This window comes from Rhinolophus hipposideros (assembly GCF_964194185.1).
Source record: "Rhinolophus hipposideros genome assembly, chromosome: 3".
In the NCBI taxonomy this organism is placed as follows: domain Eukaryota; kingdom Metazoa; phylum Chordata; class Mammalia; order Chiroptera; family Rhinolophidae; genus Rhinolophus; species Rhinolophus hipposideros.
This window is the reverse complement of record NC_138049.1, coordinates 48,261,434-48,282,539: the sequence shown is the minus strand read 5'-3', so window position 1 is coordinate 48,282,539 and position 21,106 is coordinate 48,261,434. Positions and strand designations below refer to the sequence as shown.

Below are 21,106 nucleotides of genomic sequence, written 5' to 3'. Positions count from 1 at the left end.
GGGGAGCTCCATTAAAGTCTACAATTCAGACCATTTATTGCTACACCTTCCTTTCTCCCTTCCATTTTGTGACTTTCTCAGTTTATCATGCTTTATCTCGTCACACAGTCTTATCTCATCTTTTCCCCACATCTACTGGTTGTGCTTTTTGTCTTTAATTAAACATCATCTAGGAACACCCAAACCACCTTCAATTCTCTAGAATAATGCAGAGGTGAGAGCAAATGAGTAACTTAAAGTCCTTAGAGGGTGGGAAGTAAAGACGCACTGACAAACTGGCCGCCCTGCCCTGCCGGGGCCTCCGGTTCCCCTTCTGAAGTGGGCCGCCCGTCCTCTTCTCCGCAGCCACCTTCAGCAGTCTCCTTCTCGTTTTACTCCTTGAAATGCAAAACAACCCTTCATTTACCCCTAGATAAAGGTACATCTGTTAATAAAAATGTCAATTTTCTTTAGTCTAGTACTCATTAATAAAACACGGCAGTAATGGTTATCTCATGGTCATCAGACACTCAGACTGTCAGTTACAGCCATAAAATAACAATCAAGCAATCACTATTTTACATTTAAAGTATGTTTGCTAAACCAAGCCCTTTTTACAGGAGGATAAGAGAACAGTAAAAGAATCCAAGGTGGGACACATGCTGGGAGGTTATCATCACAAAGTCTGCCTTCCACCTCTCCTTGGCCACTTCGTCTTTCACAGAGACATGCTGAGAGTGGCCATCCACTTCAAAAACATATCTAACAGGAGGCCAGAAGAGGTCAGTGGAGAGCAGAGCCAGGCAAATGGTCCTCCCACCCAGCGGGCTGGGCTCGACCACAGCTCAGGTCTCTACCCAAAAGGAAGGAAGAAGCCAAGGAAAGAGAAGAAATCATTATACTCATTTTTGTACTTTGGCATAGAGATGGCTTTAAGACTGTTGTAATATTTCACTTAGAAAAGAAAAAAAGGTTTGAAGTAGAAAACAAAGAAATTCTCCAGCGTGGATATAAAACAAAAGTTTTTACAGCAAAAGTCCCTTGAAGAGGACAATGACAATAAAAAAAAATTAATGCCTTGATATTGACATGCAACCCTATTTTCTCGAATGATCCATTATTTCTCAAAAAACTATGAGTTGCAAGTATATGGTAATTCCCATTTAAATATACTCAATATCTGGTTATCCGTGTTTATGGGGGAAAAAACAGTTGTGATGAATAAGGAACTGATTAAGTACTACAAAATTCCCAGCTTCTAAATTAATTCTAAAAAAACAAATAGGAGGATAGAAAAACTAAACATATTGTTTTGAATGTTTTAAATATTTAAATATAAAAATTTCCTCTTTTACCTTCAGGGAAGTACATATAAATGCAACAGAAAGCTCTCCCTTCATTTAAAGATGAGGATTTAGAAGGAAAAAGACTATGGACTTCTAAATACCAGTTCTGTGTTTTTACTTATCTCTCAGGAACTTCCTTCACTGAAGACCCATCTATAAGGTACAGCACCTAAAAGTGAGCCCTACCTAGTCCTTCACAGAGGAGCTACTTTCCCACCAAAATGCAGGTCACAGTCTGGGGCATATTTATTGAGCATAAACTTGCAGCAGTGTATCAGACACAGAGAGAATGTAAACCACAAAATACTATGTGGTATCTGATTTTAGGGGCTTTATGAATTTAAGAGGGGTACTAAGAGGGGTACCAATAAAATTAGAAAATGCTAAGGAAAGACCTAATATGGGTAGATATATGCAACAGATTAATTACCTTGCCTATACCTCTAATTGTTCCTAAGGAAGCTTAACTTTCACCCAAAGTGCTAAAACAAAATTTGCATAAGGTACCTTTAAAAATAATGAGTTATCTAATAAGCACTGGGGGGGGGGTCAAAAAGAAAAACAGGTTTTGCAAAACTGAAACCATGAATTGAATTAAACTAACAATTTAGGACTATCCCATTTAAATTCCCTGACAATTCGGATTTTTCATCTTATTGTTTTAGTTAAACTAAAATTACTCTGGCCTATCTACAAAGATAAAAGAAAATTCCTAATTTTTAAAACTCTGAATTGAATGATATAAAATTAAATACAGAAATGCATTTTAAGTGCAATGTATCAAAGGGGAGTCAAGTGATTTCACAGCCGTATTTTCTCACTCTCAGTCACTGAGAACACAGTCGTTTGCATGACATAATAAGCTGTAAATTATGAGCATTTTTACATAGCCTGCTGCAAAGAAAAGTCTGCCAGCTTTCTACTATATTGGATAGTGTTCAAGTGATTAACTATAGCTTTGGAAATAAGGGGTGGAAACTTGTTTTGCGTCTCAGTTTGCTGGTTCTCTTTTGCACAGCCTCTAAAAATCCATTACATCATTATTTGCAATGAATATGTTAAATAATTATAGTAGAGTAACAGAAGCTCCACATTACTGCAAGATGTAAATTACCGATGGACAGCAGCAAATCTTGTAGGTTCATAATTATCCAAGTATTTCCTTGAAACAGTGTCTCCAATGAGTATGAATGTAATGGTTTTCAATACCAAAATTTGTAGCACTGAGCATTTCAGGACTAATGACAAATGAAATACACTTTGTTCTTTGTCTATAGGGGAAGCCCATTTGACAGAACATCTGCTTGGGGCATAAGTCTACTAAGAAATGGTTCCTAAGACAAACAAATGAGAAACAAAAACTCATAGACACAGACAATAGTTTAGTGGTTACCAGAGGGTAAGGGGGGTGGGGGGAAGGAGATGAGGGTAAGGGGGATCAAATATATGGTGATGGAAGGAGATCTGACTCTGGGTGGTGAACACACAATGGGATTTATAGATGATGTAATACAGAATTGTACACCTGAAATTATGTAATTTCATTAATAATTGTCACCCCAATAAAAATAAATAAAAGAAATGGTTCCTGTATCAAAGAAAATATAGATATATCTGTATCCCCCTACAGATAAAGAATAAATCTGTTGAAAGGAAATGTGCAGTAAAAGAGATATAGCCTGAAAATGTAAATTTTTTTAAACTGTACAGAACACTACCGTGATCCATATTCAACCTCAAAACAAGGAAATTTTGTCTCAATAAATCCACAATAATTCATGGAGCGCTTGCATGCCCACCATAGTGCTAGGGCTTTGGAGGCCAAAGAAAAAGTCCACAACCTGGTTTCTATCTGCATGCTGAGGATGTCAAGATGAGTAAGAAAGTATACCGCGTTTCCCCAAAAATAAGACCTCGCCACACAATCAGCTCTAATGCATATTTTGGAGCAAAAATTAATATAAGACCTGGTCTTGTGTAATAGATTATATTCTTATATTATATTCTCATATTCTTATATTATTCTTATATTCGTATATTATATAAGACCCAGTATTATATATTATATCATATATATTATATTATATTACATTACATTATATTACATTACATTATTATATGCGGTCTTACATCATAGTAAAATAAGAGTGAGTCTTATATTAATTTTTGCTCCAAAAGACGCATCAGAGCTGATTGTCTGGCTAGGTCTTAGTTTTGGAGAAACACGGTATTTAAGGCACCCTAATCCAGAGGGTACCTACAGTTATGGAGAGAGCATGGATTCTATGGTCCAACGAGATTTGAAACCCAGCTCTGCCATTCACCCATGCAATAAACTTGACCAAGTTCTTAAAATTCTCTATGCCTGTTTCCAAAAACAGTGATTTTTCTTGTTAAACAATGTTGTAAGGACTAAATGAATTAACATATATAAAGCATATAGAACAGTAACAGACATATAGAAAACTTGATGTGTGGTAGCTACAGTAATAATTCTTTTTCTATATCACAGTCAGCTTTGCACATAGCAAGTGCTCAACAAATGTTAGCTGAATTAATCAATCAGTCAATGAGTGAATGAACAAATCTAGTAGAGTGATAAGATAGAAGGGCATACAAATTACTACAAGATAGATAAGCAGTATCTCAAAGGTACAAAACGTAGTAGTAAAAGGCTCAGTGGTGGGAGGTGCTGGGTTGTAAGATGACTAAAACACAGGCTCAAACCTCTAGAATGTACCGTGTAGTGGAAAAACATATACATAAATAAGTCATTATAAAACAAGGTGTTAAATATTCTAGAAATTCACGGAACGTTCTCTCTAGGTTCTGGCTCTAATTGAGCCATGGCTTTTCCTGGGATACCAAAATCCCCGTATCTCCATAAGTAGATATACTCAACCTCCTACAAACCACAGACTAAGGAGTTGAGAGGTGGGAACCAGTGCCCTCATTGTTTCCTCACCATCTTGAGAAAACCACTGTTCCTCTGAGGCCAGCTCTACTTTCTGCCATCACTCCTGCTCTCTGTATTCATTGAGGTCTTTGTCATCTTGCTCAGTGCTGTTATTCTCCTGGTTGATTTCAATCACATGAACTGTCCACCCTGTAGTTTCTCAATGTACTCAATTCAACCGCTACTGTATTCTGTCAACCCCACTCTCAGGAACAACTGGAACTCACCATTCAGAACTGTTCTACCTCTGAAATGTTCCGTTCAAATATCCTACTTTCTACCTGCAACCTCTTCACCTCTCAGCTCTCTCACAGCATTACTACATCGAAGCCTATAACAGGAATCATCATGACCTCCAGTCCTCGATAACTATGTTCTCCCTAATTTTGGACTCCCTCAGCCTCACTTCCTTCGAACCTAAACAATTTCATTAGGGCAACTATTCCTTTTCTTGGTGAGCAAAAAAAAACCATGATCATGCTTTTACTTTCTTCACTTCTTACTTTAGGGCTGCCAGGAAGTGCCTGTTGCTGTGCTAAGGAATTTTTATTTAATCCTATAGGGAATGGTACACCACCGAAGAATTAAGGATATTTTACTCCATTTAAAAACTTTAAAACTTGGGCAGAAGAGGAGGGAATGTGAGAATCTTAATAGAAAGCAGTGACTCAGATGCCAGTGACAACAGAGGCTGGATGCCAGGATTAGAAATAACTCACCTGAGAATCTGCTCTCTTTGCCTCTGTTACCACCACCACCCAGCTGCCTGGTCCAAGAGTGAGAAGCAAAGTCCAAGAGCCTAGTGAGGAAGGAGTTCCTGTGGCACTAAACCACCTGTAGAAGCCAGTTGTCTCCTAGCACCTGTATGTCTCCTAGCACCTTTGTTGTCTCTAATTCAACAAAGGGCTGCCTGTGGACATGGGTGGATTATTGACCCAGTGGTGAATATGGTTATAATTCTAGAAGTTCCAAAAACAGAATTCTAGAATTGGAATTGCATCAATCATGTCAGAAGGCTACTAGATGCATACATCGTTTCCTTACTTTGTCACTTGGGGTCGAAGACTATTTCTTATTAATATTTGCATTTCCCTCAGTTCTTAGCCCTTGTGCCTTGCAGAGAGGAGGTGGTTAGGGTGTGCTACATTGGACCATATGCTACTCAAACCTAGCAGGATATGTGCACTCTTACTTAGGCTCCCTGACGTGACACCCATTATTATCTCCATCTTATAGATGACTATTCACACAGAGTGATTAAGCAGCTTGCTCAAGGTCAAATAACGAGTCAGTTACAAACCGGAGACAAGAACCCAGACCTCTGGCCCTTAACCTCTGTCTCTATTATACCACTTGTTTATCATTGGGGTGCCTTGAATTGGGGTGCAAAGGATTATCAAAGGATCATCATGAAGCTATTAAGCAAGCTTTGCCGTTAAGCATCTTAAGTGACTGGACGTCTTCTACTGCATAGCACTAACATTTTACTATGATGAACGTCAAGAGTGAACCACTGTGTAAAGTGAAGAATTAGACACTGGACATTGCCTTTAACGGTGGCTCCTTGCTAGTCCACATGCAGCCCTTCTTTAAGGAAAAGATTTAAACTTCTTCGCCATTAACAAAACAATTTATACAGCTCGTTTTTTGCTATGATGTAGTCAGGCAGGCTAATCTATAGCACGATATTTATATACAATTAACTAAGTCTCAGCTGATGAGTAGCCATGCCCACCTACTTTTTGTGGTTAATTATACTTGCTTTATAAGAGGCTGTTCGTATCTTGTGTTTTTCCAACAGCTCCAGTGAAGTAATGACTTCTGATGTACAGTACAGAATATAAAGTCTTTCCCTTTCTTGTTCAATATATAATTGCTGCATTTGTGCATTCTGTGTAAGTTGAAAGTAACAATAAAAAGTTAATGAAGAAATAAGTACTGGTAATGAATTAGTAATATTGTTAGATTTGTATCTGGAGTTTATTTTTATTGTTGTTAGTGGAATACAATTAATGGGAATACATAATCAAACTGCACATGCTTTCATATCTTAAAGATATCTCAGGTCCTTTTCAGAGATCTCTCATCTTCAAAAGCCTACTCTAAATTCAATTATTCAGCATAATCATTTTAAATTACCGTCAATACGCACTCCTCATTTTGCAGGTTCTTGTACAAAAAGATGCATTTCTTAAATAAGTTTTCATTGCTTTGTAAGTATACACTATAACTTTCTTTTAATTTTCAAATTAATTTTAATTTTACAAAACCATATGACTAGATTCTCTTTATTAAAAAATTGAAATGTTACAAATAAAGTCCCTTTTGACAATTGCCCTATACCTGTTCCCAAACCTCCTCCCTTCCCCACTTCTTCCCACCACTGATATCATCAGGTAGGTGAAGTTTCTTCTACTCTTTTCTAATTAATTTACATATATCATCATAAAAAACAAGTTTCTTTTAATGTTATATGTTTCTTTCTTTTTTTTTTTAAAGTGTGTTTTTCCAGGACCCATCAGCTCCAAGTCAAGTACCTGTTTCACTCTCATTGTGGAGGGCGCAGCTCACAGCGGCCCATGCGGGGATTGAACGGGCAACCTTGGTGTTATGAGCACCGCGCTTTAACCAACTGAGCTAACCAGCCACCCCTAATGCTATATATTTCAATATTAATTATTTCACGTTAATATAATTGAGACCTAAGTAAATAATATGATCAACACGTTCCTATTTAAGACTCATTTCTTGAGTTGGTGAATCCCCAAGGGAAATGCAGTTTTTAAATTTTGCTTGGCATTTTTAAGTGCTAGACAAATTCTAATGTGTGGTGTGAAGGTGAGGATTGATAGTCGTAGTCTATTGATACTATAATGAGAAATCATCAGAAGCTAATTAGTACATTAAAATGGTAACTTATGAACTACAATATCTGTAGCTGAGAGTAAGACCAATTCCCTAAATTTAAAAATTTATTTAAAAAACACACACCCAAACTTGCTTCTTTCACAGCTTTTTATATTCTCTACTTCTCTTCTTAAATTAAGCAAACTTGTTTCTTTCACAGCTTTTTATATTCTCTACTTCTCTTCTTAAATTAAGATTTCATATAGGCCTCCAAATATTCTACCACCATTTTTCTATGACAACACACCAAGCCTAACCAATTTTCACCTAGAGGAGAAAGTAATGCCAAGATCAGTAATTTTATTAAGATGTTTTCTAGATTTAACTTATAATTATGTTTATAATGCTTTTTTATGATAGTTCTTGAAGCCCAACAATTACCTTAACATGTACGTCATTAATTTAACCTTAACCAATTGAATAACCTGAGTTGAAAAAGAATTAGCAGTTACCAAGAAATTGTATCCATTTTAACATGAATGGTAAACCTAAGAAAGCTAATCTAAAGCTATCATTTTGATTCACTCTTGCTTTCTTTATTTCAAAAAAAAAAAACACCTATAATTTACGCATATTTGTAGAATATTTGATTTTTTCATAGAGGGCAAAAGATAAAAGTTCAGGTCACCTCAGGGATTCTAAAGCCCTCATTCTACTAACAGGGCTAACTCCCTTCATTCAGCAAGCTTTTACCAGTTTTTAAGAAATGTAAATTAGTAAAACATGTATACAGTTAAAAATAATTCAGACCATTGAAGAGGACATAAAATGAACAGTTAAAGTCTCTTATCCCATTTCCCCTACCAGAGGTGACCACTATAAACAGCTCTTTGTATCTCCTTTGAAGCATTTTTCATGCATATAAAAATCTACTGCCCACTTACTTAAGCCCTATGAGCGCAAACTGTAATGTTTTTGTATACTTGCTTTTTTTCACATGATTCTTTGAGATCTTTCCAGATCAGCATATACAGATCTCCTTAATTCTTTTAAACAAACATTTGATATTTCCTTGCATCAATAACATGTGCCTGATTGGTGGACACTTTGGTTATTTCCTTTTTTGTTGATTGTTGTTGTTCTTGCAAACTATGCTACAAAGAGCATTCTTATACATACATCTTTTAGCACTTATGTTAATATATCAGCAGGCAATTTTGCTAAGTTGAAAGGTAGCTGGAGTAAAATAAAATTTATAGCTATTATCAAATTGCTCTTAAGCAACTGTATCAATTAACGTCCCTACTAGCAAAGAATTCAAATGTCTACTTCCTCACACTACTCACAAACACTGGGACTCAAACTTTTTCGTCTTTGCCAATTTGATGGGGAAAACTGTAATTTGGTTTTAATTTGCCCCTTATGATGCAGTCCAGCCTTTTTCCCCTTTTGTTTACTAACCATCTATGGTTCTTCTTCACTCAACAGCTTGTTCATATCTTTAGTCAGTGTTTGTGTTGTATTATTTTCTTCTTGATTTATAAGATCCTCAACTGATTTGTTTATTAAAACTAGGCCCTTTGTCATGTATGTTGAAATATTTTTGTAATTCTGGCAATTATCTTTTGACTTTATGGAAATTTTATTCCATTGAAGAACTATCTTTTTATGCAGTCAGATGCGTTAATCATTTTGTTTATAAGTTAAGTGTTTTGGAACCTTTTCTGAAGACCTTCCTTGCTTCAAGATTTAATAATTATAATAATAATAATAACAACAATAGTAATAATTTAGCCATGATTAAGTAGCCATTGGCTGCCATCTATGTGCTAGGAACATACTCAATGTGGGGTAATACTGAGAAAACAGATCATCTGAACTATGTTTAATAGCACGTAGAGTACACTGTCTTCTCTTATCAGCATTACAAATAAATTTGGAAAATGATCAGTCCATAGTTTTATTCTTATTCATCAGCTCACCTGCCACCCACTGTCCCTGCACTGGTCCCCCAGCAGCAGCTCATTCTCCTCCCTCTGAAAATGGAGTCAAGGGCAACACAAACTCAGAAGAGTCTAAAACCTATCGGTAAAATTTCAAACCATATAAATACCAGAATGGAAGCTACAGATAATAGAGGTAAGTAAATAAAATGTAGTAAAAGAAGGAATAGGTTAAAATATGAACAAAAAAAAAAACTTTGGGATTTAAAACAATTTAGTATATTCTGCAATATTTTTGTTTTGTTTTGTTTTGTGATATTCCACTAGTACTCTTCTTTTCCTTCTTTAAATGTCACATTACTTAGTACACTTTACATACTAAGTTAAAAAATTAAGACTGTTCTATGAAGAGTGCTTTAGAGTCTGATTACAGCTCACATCTTGAATTAGAGGTTGCAAAAGACATAAAAAGTACATTTAGTGTAAGACATAGTCCATGTTAAATTACTCTAAAAGGTACATACTGTAAAATTTGTGATTCAAACATTTACTTTGGTCTAGAACACTTATGTTAACAGAAGATTCAGTCATTCAAAGATTTAAATGAATACTATGTCCAAGGTACTGGTGAGATATAAAGATGTACAAAGATGAGAAATGTAGTCTAGCTGGATACTCAGGAAGAAGAGAAAACGTGTTTGGCAAATTTGTTTGAATTTCTTCTACCAGAGAGTTAACATGAGGTCTTGGGACATTTCAGGTAATGAAGGTAGAATGAAAATATGTGATCTGTTTGTAACTGCTAGTTAGATGAGAAATAACTGAGTCAATTCTTGCTAAAACAACTGAGAAAGATGAGTCATTAGTCAAAAAATTCACTTAAATTTCTTTAAACTTAAAAATGTTACATTATTCATTAGAGAAGACTATACTTTGAAACATTGTTACATACTTGTATATTGTAATGATTTGTTACACAAAATACAAGTATCCTGTTATTAATACAACAGGCAGTTAAAAGCTTATTTCCTCAGGAGTGGCTAGGGATACTTTTATTAAACTTAGTAAAGTTTTTTGACCAATTGCCTTTGTAACCAATTTTTTAAAGTCAGGATTGGTGGAATAATCCTAAAGCCCATAGTCTTTTTTTGGCAAAAGACTATGGTAGATGTTTACAGTGCATTTTTATAAATGTGGCTCCCTTACCTGTTTTTCAAAAAGTAGTTATTACATTTTAGCCTAAATTTTGCCTCTCTTGGTCCTACGATAAGTTCACTAGATACATTCACAGTTATATCCATCAGTTATATCCTTAGGCCAAACAAAAGAGGTCACATAACTCACTTTTGGTTTCTTAGGTAATTTACTCAGATCCCATTATCTGACATCAAAGTCAAGTTTATGAGAGAAAAACACCAACAATGTAAATCCCACTAGTCTGGAGCTGCATTTAGAAAGCTCCCAAGTCAGTACTTTCTTCAAATGTTAAATAATTCACTGTGGCGTTACAGATACAACCCTCCAGCAAAAGTTACACTTGAACAATTAAGGAAGCAGGAGCCAAACAAATGACTTCAGGGACAGAGAAACAAATGAATGGTTTCTCATAGTAGTGTGCCAAATTATGTTTTCACATTAACAAGAGTGTAAAACACCCAAGTATCACCAGTGACGTACTGGATCAAGTTTGATTACAGAAAATAGCCTGGAACCAGGATTAGTCTCTAAATGTAATTACAGATTTTATACACTTGGCTATTTATATTATTTGGAAAATTTTTATATTCATAATGTACCATCTACCCTTTTGCAAAGTTCTTACACAATTGTTCATGTTACAACAACCATCTACCTAATGCATTATGTTCTTGTGAAGGGTATGAAAGCAATGCAGCTGTTTCTTAGAGGCCAGAGGAGAAATCTGAAACATGAGGTCACACCACAGTGCACTGTGTGCATATAGGTAAGAGCACCTGCATAGTAGCAAGGGTACACACTTTATAGCAAAACCAGGATTTAAATCCCAACTCTTTCATTTTCTACCCAGAGGATTTTAGACAAGTCTTAATCTTAGTATTAGTTTATTTTTCTGTAAAATGGGGATGGTTCACTTATGCAACATTTACTGAACACCTATTATGTGTCAAATAGTACTTTCCATGGGTTATTGTAGGATTAGAGATGAAAAACATAGCTGGTATTCCTTAGAGCAGGGGTGTCCAAACTTTTTTCAACGGTTTTTACCAAGGGCCATATGCGGTAAAATACGAAGAGCTGGGCCACTCACTCAAGGTGAAGTACGTATTGCCTCACCTGGTTTATTTAAATAAACTAAATATATTTTTGGAATTTGCTGCGGGCCAATTAACAATAGATTGCGGGCCGCAGTTGACCCCCGGGCCGCAGTTTGGACACCCTTGCCTTAGAGGTATGTATGTGTATGGTTACCGAACTGCAAGAGCAGATGACCCAATAAAACAGGGTCAAAATCAGCAGACTGAAAAACAAGGGAGTTCCTAACAGGAAACAGAGATACACGGAACACAGCATGATGTGAGGTCTGTTTGCTTTCCAGGAAGTAACAGGCTATTGGTATTCATTATGGATCCTTGTGTGGTTTCTCCAATTACTGCAACTAAACGCAGTCAAGAGCTTTCTACAAAATCTATAAGGGAAAGTTTTGAGCTCTAATTCAAACAGGTTGGGGGAAAGGTGAAGACATATTAAAGGTTAGCCAAGTTGCTTTCAATTCAGAAGTTTTGCAAAGACATACTTACAAGAAGAAGAACTTTTTTTGGTATATGAGTTTAATGGCTAGTCTAATCTACAACTGAAATAAATTCTTTGAATCAGACTAGAAAAATCAGAATGGAATCAAGAAAAAAAATCAAAAACACATGAGATTTGGAAGGAAGAAAACTATAATTAGAGCCTCAATTTTTCTTAATTGCCAGTCAGGTCACTTTGAAAAAGTCTCAAGATTTTTTAATCTGTTTTCTCAAGAGTAGAATAAATATCTTAACTCGTACCTACAGAATTATTGTAAGGCTCAAATGGGATAACTGGCATATAAATGATCAGTACCCTACAAAGCACTAAACAAATAATTTCAGAGTGAGTAGGAACTGAAAACAATCCCGAGATACCTCTTCTAGTGAAGATACTTGTATGGATAAATGGTAAAAGGTCTGCAAAAATTATCCTGGCTGGAGGAGGGGTCACTTGTAGCCACAACAGTAATACTTTTGCTTGCTTATTAATGAGGGAGAACCACTGGACTTCATAGCTGGTACGCAACAGCCATCTCTAAATATTACAGAAGAAAAAAAACATTTATGGATAAGACCACTAGAAATAAAAAAGAAATCCAAGATGTGGATTGATTTTTAAAGTATTTCAATAAGATATATTAGTCATAAGTCAAAGTTTCTAGAAATGCTTCTTGTGAGGAAAGTTTCCTTGTCACCCATGTTTTTAGGGTAGTTTTAATTTCACAGCCCAAAATCCACCTGCAGACTGTTACTTCCATACAGGCTTTTAACACGGTGCCAAGCACACTACTAAGATTAAATTAAGGTATTGCTGATACTGTTACTAAAAATATGCAGTGATTTAAAAAAAAAAAAATGAAAACTTGAAGTTTGTTTTATATGCAACAAAAATGACTAACATATATATCATAAATTTAGTTTTTTAGTATAAATGTGTGAGGAGTACAAATTTCTTATTTCAGTAACTTCAGTAAAAACCTCTTCATCATAAAAATAAGCAAAATAAAATATATGATATAGCATTACAGTAGACTATTTCTGTTAAAATGGTAGTTGCATCATTACTTTACAACTAGCTATCATTTTGAGTAGGTTAAAAAACAAAAAATCTTGGACTAAGTGACACAGAGGTCTCTACAGAGCTACGATGATACCGTGATGGAGGAGGACGGGTAGTGATGAATAGAAAAACTTAAATGCCCAGGGAAGAAAGGCAAGTATTCGACAGGAATGCATGGGTAAATTTACCAGAGTTATGCCTGGAGCAGCCAAGACTGTCAGATTTGTTAAGAACAATAAAATTCCATATTTTTAAACCTTACAAAATATTTTAATCTATCTTTGAACAGAAAATGACGAAGAACTAAACAGTGACTTCTACTCCCATTGTTCAGTAAAAGAAAACACAATTTAGAGAGCAATGTCAAAAGGGTAATTTCTTACCACGAATAGATCCCGCTGACCATGTCATAGTTCTGACAGGAAGCATTCACGCTGCTGGGCCCAGCTGCTTTAGAAATAAGTAGCACCACCAAGCCCCTCAGCTGGAGGTTGTTCCGGCTGTCCTGTACAAGCCCCCTGCCAACAAGAAAGAAGATCAATGTACCCTCAGAAGATCAGTCAGATCAAGTTAGCAAATTGTTGCAAATACCCCCATACTTCCAAAATCAGACAATGGAACTTGTTGGAAAGAAAGGATTGGGGGAAGAAAGAGGTAATAGGAGTGAGCAATGAGTTCAGCAAACAACTAGAGAAACCAAAGGCTGGTTTTAAAAGCAACAATCTCAAATTGTTAGGCTTGATGATCTGGCTTCCTCCCCATTCTGGGTTTTCCCACTGTCTATACCTGACCTCGAAATATTAACTATGGGCTCGGATAACAAGAGGAACCTATAGTTTTAAACCGCCTGTGGTAATTGACAGCAACTGAAACACAAACTGTATGGTTTGGATGAAGAGATATTATTTGGTGATGGTGGTAAGGGGGTGTGATAAAAAGTGATTTTTGTCTTCATAGGCAGAGAAGAAGCTTGGAGAATGAAAGGATTAAACTTAATGCAAATGACTTAAAAATTAATTTGAAAAGTAAAATGGAAATGAACGCCATAAGCAAATATCTTGCCATTTCCTATTATTTTTACAAAGCATTATCATTCTGGACAACAATAAGGCTTTACTTAGAATGCCATATTTTTTTGCTATTAAAGATTGAACTTTTATAATTTCTACTATAACTAAGGCCTGGAATACTTTCCAGGAATACATTGGTGTTTTGTTTTTTTCCTTAAGTACTACAAATGTCTGTCCTACAAAAACTAAATGGCATCATTTAAAAAAAGAAAACAACTGGCAATAGATTACAATAAATATTTAGAACACTATTCACAAGCACTAATCAAATAGATATTATAGTTTACATAAATAATATACAAATGTAATTCTTGAATGTCGTGAAAAACATTAAAAATTTGTATTATAATACTTCATTGAATTAATAAGGCTTCCTTGGTGAATTTTGAACAAAGAATCAGTTGAAAACAATTAAGTTAATTATGCCAAAATTAATGAGTTGGTCCATTTCTTAAGAAAAATCTTTACTCCTCATGCCTCCAAACAGAAATCTTACCCTTTCATTAGTTTCAAAGCAGAGACCTTCAGGCTCTATGCAAAGTAAAAGTTAAATCTCAATCTAGTAAGTGATCTGCAGCAAGTTAGAGGGCTTACTGAGTTTTAAAAAGAAGCTCTAATTCCCTAGGAAAGGAAGTTAAATTACGCTAATTCACCTATACCACGGCAGGAACAAATAATCATCGGAAATGTCGAAAGTTCTTTATTATCATGTAACAATCTACTTAAATCCTATAGACCTGAACCACAGGGAGGCTGGAAAGCATCCAATTTTAGAAGAAAATGTAAAATGGGAGCTCTTTCTAATGTTTTTTTGCTTTAAACTACAAATTTTAACTTATGCTACTAGATCCTTATTTATGTATTACCTAAGGTGAATCTTAATTCTTCTATTCTTGTATAATAATATTAAAGAGGTCTGAATAGGCTCTTAATTCTAGAAAGGGAAAAGAGGAAGGGTGTGTGTGTGTGTGTGTGTGTGTGTGTGTGTGTGTGTGTGTGTGTTTTGGGGGGTGAGCCTCGTTAGAGATGAAGGATATGACGACACCGTAAGACATCTAAGAGGCTAACCTTGGACAATTCTGACCACGTCGGGCTGTTGAACTAGCCCTGTCAACACCTTCCTCTAACTTCTCAGATATAAGACCTCTCACAGGTGACACACACAAACTAACAACCACAGCAGCAGCAGCAGCAAACACTTATGTAGTACTGTATAAATCCAGGAACTGTTCTAAGCATTTTACTATATATTAACTAAGTTAATTCAAAACAACTCTAAGAGGGAGGTACCACAATTATCCTGATTTTACAGATGGAGAGAATGAGGCACACAGAGATCAAGCAACTTGCCCAAGGTACCAGAGTTGGTAGGCGTTAGAGCCTTGATAGAGCCAGGATTTGAACCCAGGCCAACTCACTCTAGAGTCTACATACACTGTTAATTGTTATGCTGCAGTGACTCTCCATCGGCTTCATCTCATGCACAAAACTTTTGCTAAGTCAAACTAGAACAGTGCTGCTTTAGAACCAGGTTTGAAAAATCCTGCCATTCACTAGTTGTATGAATCAGACGGTTACCTTTTCTATAAAATGAGATTAATAATGTCTATTTACCATAGTCGCTGTATGAAAGAGACAGCATGAAGTATATAACACTGTGGAAGTGAGCAGAAAATAATTACATTCTCTTCCCTTATTACTTTTTTGCCATCTATTTTTTCTCAACTCCTATTTTCCCTTTCGTCTACTCTGTTTCCCCTTCTCTCAGTCTTCCACAGTGTACCAGTATATATGATCTCCTATAACCATTTCCTTTTCTACCTCCCCAAATAACAAATGTTAAGGAATTCTTTGCACTACTCCCTGACTCCAAACACCATATATCATTAAAACACTTGCCACTGTCAGAATGCATTACTGCAAAGATCAGGAAAAGAAACTGTAGTGGACTGGTTAACAGAAATCACAAGAGCAGTCAGAAAAGCGCACCTTCTACCCATTAATTTTCATGTAAGACAGTAGTCAACAACATGGCAAATAAATTAACAGCTTGAGTAAATTATATAATTGTTTTCAAAACACCACTCCTCTAAATTCACTTCATTAACACCCTTAAAAAATAGTACTTAGATAAACCAATAATGTCCACGGCTCAAAAATTAGCTCACAACCAAGAGAGAACAATAAATGTTGCTCCTGAGCATAAAAAGAAACCCCAGGGTTCTAAATGTACAGCGACAATGTTTCCTGTACTCCAGGTCACACTTTCCCTGGAGCACTGATTGATTCTCAGCGCAGTGCCTCTCTATGGAGAGACATCAAGAAGCTGGAGCATGTCCAGGAGATGGTGAGATCATATCTTGCCATGTGCTTGTCTAGAACCAACCAACAAACAATGGATGGTAGCTTGGAGAATGGTAAAGTGGGCGTTCTCCCATTTATTCAGTCAGAAATATAGTGAATGCTTACTACATGTCAGGCATGGTGCTCAACAGAGGATGGCATGATGGTGAGCCCTGGTGAGCAGGGTCTCCTTTATGAGGACAACACAGCCTGGATTAACGATCATAACAAAATGGGGCATGAGCTACTTTAGGGGATGAACAAGGGCTGTAAGAGCACAGAGGAGGGGCAACTAAAATAACTGGGGCTGAGGAGAAGTGAAAGAGACTTCCCTGAGACCTGAAGGATGAGGAAAAAGTAACCAGGGGACCTGAAGTGGGTGGGGAAGGGGAGGGGAAGCATTCTAAAGAAGAAACAATATGGTTTGGAAGAAAGAGGGGAGGACACAGCTATTTCCAGAAGCAATACAGCAGGAGCACAGTGTGTGAAGGGAAGAGTTGGGTGAGCTAAAGCTAAAGGGTACATGATGGTTGTCTATTAACCTAAAAGGGTTTCACACGGAGGTTCATACACCTAGTATTACTTTAGAGCCTGACACTAATGGATAGAAAACATAGCAGGCCAATGTTGGAGCCACGTGAAGAAAACAGGGCAGCCTCTGTTGATGCCGAGTCCCTCATTCACAGAGGTGTTCAGGAAGCTTCCGAGCCTCTACAGCACATTAGAGAGGAGCCTGGACTCTCTGACATCTGAGGGTTTTTTTTTTTATTACTCTATGATTCTTTATGACTTCACTTGACTACATGTAGTTACCTAATACTCTATGATGTGTGTAACAGGTACAAAATTGGAATGCTCCTTTATTGTCATCAAAATGTCATGAGTAAAAGCAATATTTAGTATCCTGTCATCTTTATCACAAAAGTTCTACAGAATAATGTTCTTTTTAACTAATACAAACAAAAATTCATCATTCATTCACTCAACTAATACATACGGAACACCTTCCATGCGTCAGGTACTGTGCTAGGTACAAATGCAATGGTGAGCAAAACCAGGCACAGAGCTTGTGGTCACAACCAAGTGGAAGAGACTGGTAAAAATGAAAGAATCACAATCAGAGGTTTCCTTGGGAAATGATGACTGAGTTGATATCCAAAGGGAGAACAGATACAAAAGAAGGATGTGGGGAGAGAACAGGTAAGGGGTGTGTATCCCCAGCACAAGAACGAGCATATACAAGGCTAAGAGCACTGTACGAAAGGAGACTAGAAGCAGACAGGGTACAGACCACAGAGGTCAAACAGGCCCTTATAAGAGGTTAACTCTTTATCCAAAGGGCAATGTGAAGCCACTGTACTATTTTAATAAGCAGCTGGTGACATAATTAGATATTTTGAAAAACAAACCAGAAAACCAAAAAATCCTGTATTGTCAGTGGAAAAACGACTTGATGGAGCGGGAGGAGGAAAACAAAGTGGGTATGAGGAGACCAGTCAGGAGACGTTTGTGGCAGTCAATGAGAAATATGGGGTAGCGTGGTGGGCAACGTAGAGACGGATCAAATCTAAAATAGTACTTCAATTCAATTTGAATAGATGTTGGATACTATGTAGTCCTGGAAAATTAGCTCAAAATGGATGTATCACTAGTTTTACATAATATCATCCTGAAAAGTCTGTAAGTTGAATTTTGGGGGGAAAACACTTGGCTCCTCCAAAATTATCCTCTAGATCTAAAATAGATGAACAGTAAACACTAATATTCTAACAGTTACACAATTTCATGGAAATAAGGATTGAATGAATATGTGAAACTTTGTGCAACCCAGTTTTTTATACCCATCTCACATACAACTTCAGTTTCTATGGCAAACTGAAGTCCTCACTGCATCATCTTATCCTTCCACAACTACCGTGTTTCCCCGAAAATAAGACCTGGCCGGACCATCAGCCCTAATGTGTCTTTTGGAGCAAAAATTAATATAGGACCTGGTATTATGTTATATTATATTATACAGGGTTTTATAGTAAAATAAGACCAGGTCTTATATTAAATTTTGCTCCAAAATACACATTAGAGCTGATGGTCTGGCTAGGTCTTATTTGGGGAAACACGGTATTAGCTAATTATTTTCCTTAACCCAATCCAGAAGTATTTCAAATCCTCAAACCACAACTATGATACGTTTCCATATATCCTCTCACATTCTATTTCTTCAACATATATGTATTAAGTATGAGAGATATACAAAGAAATAAGGTGTAATAAAAGAGCTGTAATAGTAGATTTAAAAAATGGTTAAATTGAATAATACGAGGAAGTAGAGTAACAAAACACTATCAGTACACGGAGGAAGAAAAAAATTGTTTCTTGTTAGAGGTGCCCCTCACAGGAGAGGTAGCTTTCAGACCTACCCTTAAAATATGGTCAGATTTCCCTGAGCAGAGAATGGGGGTGGGAGTAAGATGGGGTTAGAGGGAAGGAAAGAAGAGCATCTTAGGAGAAAGAAATAGTTGTTCAGTGATAAGAAAATGGAAGAACAGGGAGAAGGTTCAGGGGCTATGGGGCTACCCATTTGGGCAATGTGTGAAGGTGAACAAGTCCAGAAAAAACAGACAACCTGAAGAGTGAAAAGTCTCAAAAGTCAGGTGTGGAGTTGAGACTATCCTCCAGGCAATCTGCAGGCAAGCACAATTTGTCAGCAAAGGAGTAAAATGATTAAGAGCTAAAGACTGAAACAGTTACTCAGGGCTTAATACTGTTACTCTGACAGTGGTGTGTTGGGTGCAGTGAGGAGAGGGAAGATTAGTTAGGAGTAGCTTCTTCCAATAGTCCAGGTGGGAGATAACGAGGGCCTAAATTAGAGTAGTGGCAGCAGGGATGGAAAAGAAAAGCTGAACGATGGCAAAAGCATGAAGGGGGAACAGGATCGTCTGGCCAACTGACTACATGAGGGAGACTCTGGAAAGGCATCAGAAAGCAAAGGAAAGGGCTGAATTTAAGATTCGAACATGTTTCCTGGAGGTGATGATGCTAGCGTTAGCAGGGATTGTAAAGAAGAAGGCAAATGAATGGAAAATTAACGAGTTCGGTTTTGGACATGTTAACTCTGAATGCAAGAAGGATTCCAGATGGAGATGCCCAGCAGGCAGCTGGAAATGCTGTGGGTATAGATTTGGGAAGCATCTTTATAGAGGTGATGGCTGAAGCAGTAGGAATTGATGGATGAGTTTTTGAGGAAAGATAAAAGACAAAAGGAGGGAAGGAAAGAGAAAAGGAACCCTGGAGAATTCCTGTACTTAGGGGAAGGATGAGTAACCAATATGAAGGAACACAGTATGTCCACAGCAAATAAAAGGGGTCTCCACAGACACCCAGAAAGAAAAGTGAACACACATGCAAAATAGAGGCAGAGAACTGTAACAGGGCAGTGTACTGTAACAGGGCAGTGTACAGAAACCAGTGTCAGTAGTTGCCCCTTCCATGGGCTTTTATGGTCCTTATTATAAACCTCCAGTTTGGCACTGAAAACGCTGATAATAAAAATGAAAACAACAACAATACAGACAACAACTACAACATACTCTAATGCCAGGCACGTGCTGTTTTACATGCATATGCTCTAATTCTCACAAAATCCATGCAAGGTAACTGGTAAATCTCTTTACAGATGAGGAAAATTAGTGAGAAGGCTTAGAAAAGTTAAATAATTACCAGTCATACCAGTAAATGGAAGTGCCGAGATTTAGACATAATTTGGACTCCAAAGCGCAGGCTCACTATGCTGTTGGCTTTGCTATTTAATGATCTGTTCACAGGGACCCACTCACAAGGCTGTGAGAACCTTAAGGACACTCAGGCTTAGTCATCTTTGGATGCCCTGCACCCAGCAGAGTAACCACCATAGAATAGGTCTCCAAAAACAAAAAGACAGAAATGAGAGGTGAGAGAACAAATAGCTTCAAGAGGTAGACCAGCAGACTCGCTATCTGATACATCCCATCCAAACACACTATTCCCAGCTTTCCTCATCTCTCCTGTCACCCATTTGCTACATTCAACCATGCAGCTCTGAAGTCCTGAGTCCTTTTTCCTAAATCAGAGTGGATTCTTTAAAAGTGACAGCCACACAGGAGAAAATCCCCAACACATTCTAAAAAGCACACTGAGATTTATTTCAATGCTATATTGAAAAGTTACTGCATATAAGAATTATGCTAGATTAAAGGAGCTACTCCTTAAGTTTTAAATCAAGAAAACTCAGTAATTGGAGTATTTGTGTGTTTTGTTTCTTCACTTAGGAGAACTGACTCATTCACGGCTGCATCAGTGCCCAGGACAGAAGCTATCCTCACTTTGAACAGAAAGTGGGGGTAGTTCCAGATAAAGAGTCGAGGGAGGATGGCAGAAATGGGGCATGAGAGAAGACTTTTGAGATACTCGAGTTCAGAATTCTAACTTATGCCAGTGACCCAAACCGCAATCTTTTGGTAAATGTATAATCGAATATTAAGGAAACAATTTACCGCTTTCAAGAGACCATCACTCTTGAGTCACCTCAAAGCACCTCAAGTAAAACTGAATGGAAAAGAATCAGCACGGCCCAGATGCTCACGAGGGGAGGAACTCCCTCCAATGCTAACACCTCTGGAGGTACAGAGTGTGTTTTACTCTTTTTTTTTTTTTACCCCACTTTTAAAGTATCCAATTCCAATAAATCAATCCAGAAAATGTAAGCATAAAAGATGGGTGATAAATCTAACATACATGAGGTAGGTTGACTGATAA

The 21,106-nt window shown here is 37.0% G+C and overlaps 1 protein-coding gene across 2 annotated transcripts in view; it reads right to left on the bottom strand.

Moving 5' to 3' along the window:
- Positions 1-21,106, bottom strand: part of PDSS2 (decaprenyl diphosphate synthase subunit 2) — a 220,818-nt gene that overhangs the window by 124,270 nt on the left and 75,442 nt on the right. For both annotated transcript variants that reach the window (XM_081038208.1, XM_081038209.1), the window contains exon 2: positions 13,286-13,420. In XM_081038208.1, coding sequence (XP_080894334.1) covers positions 13,286-13,420 — 135 coding nt within the window. The remainder of the gene's footprint in view (positions 1-13,285; positions 13,421-21,106) is intronic.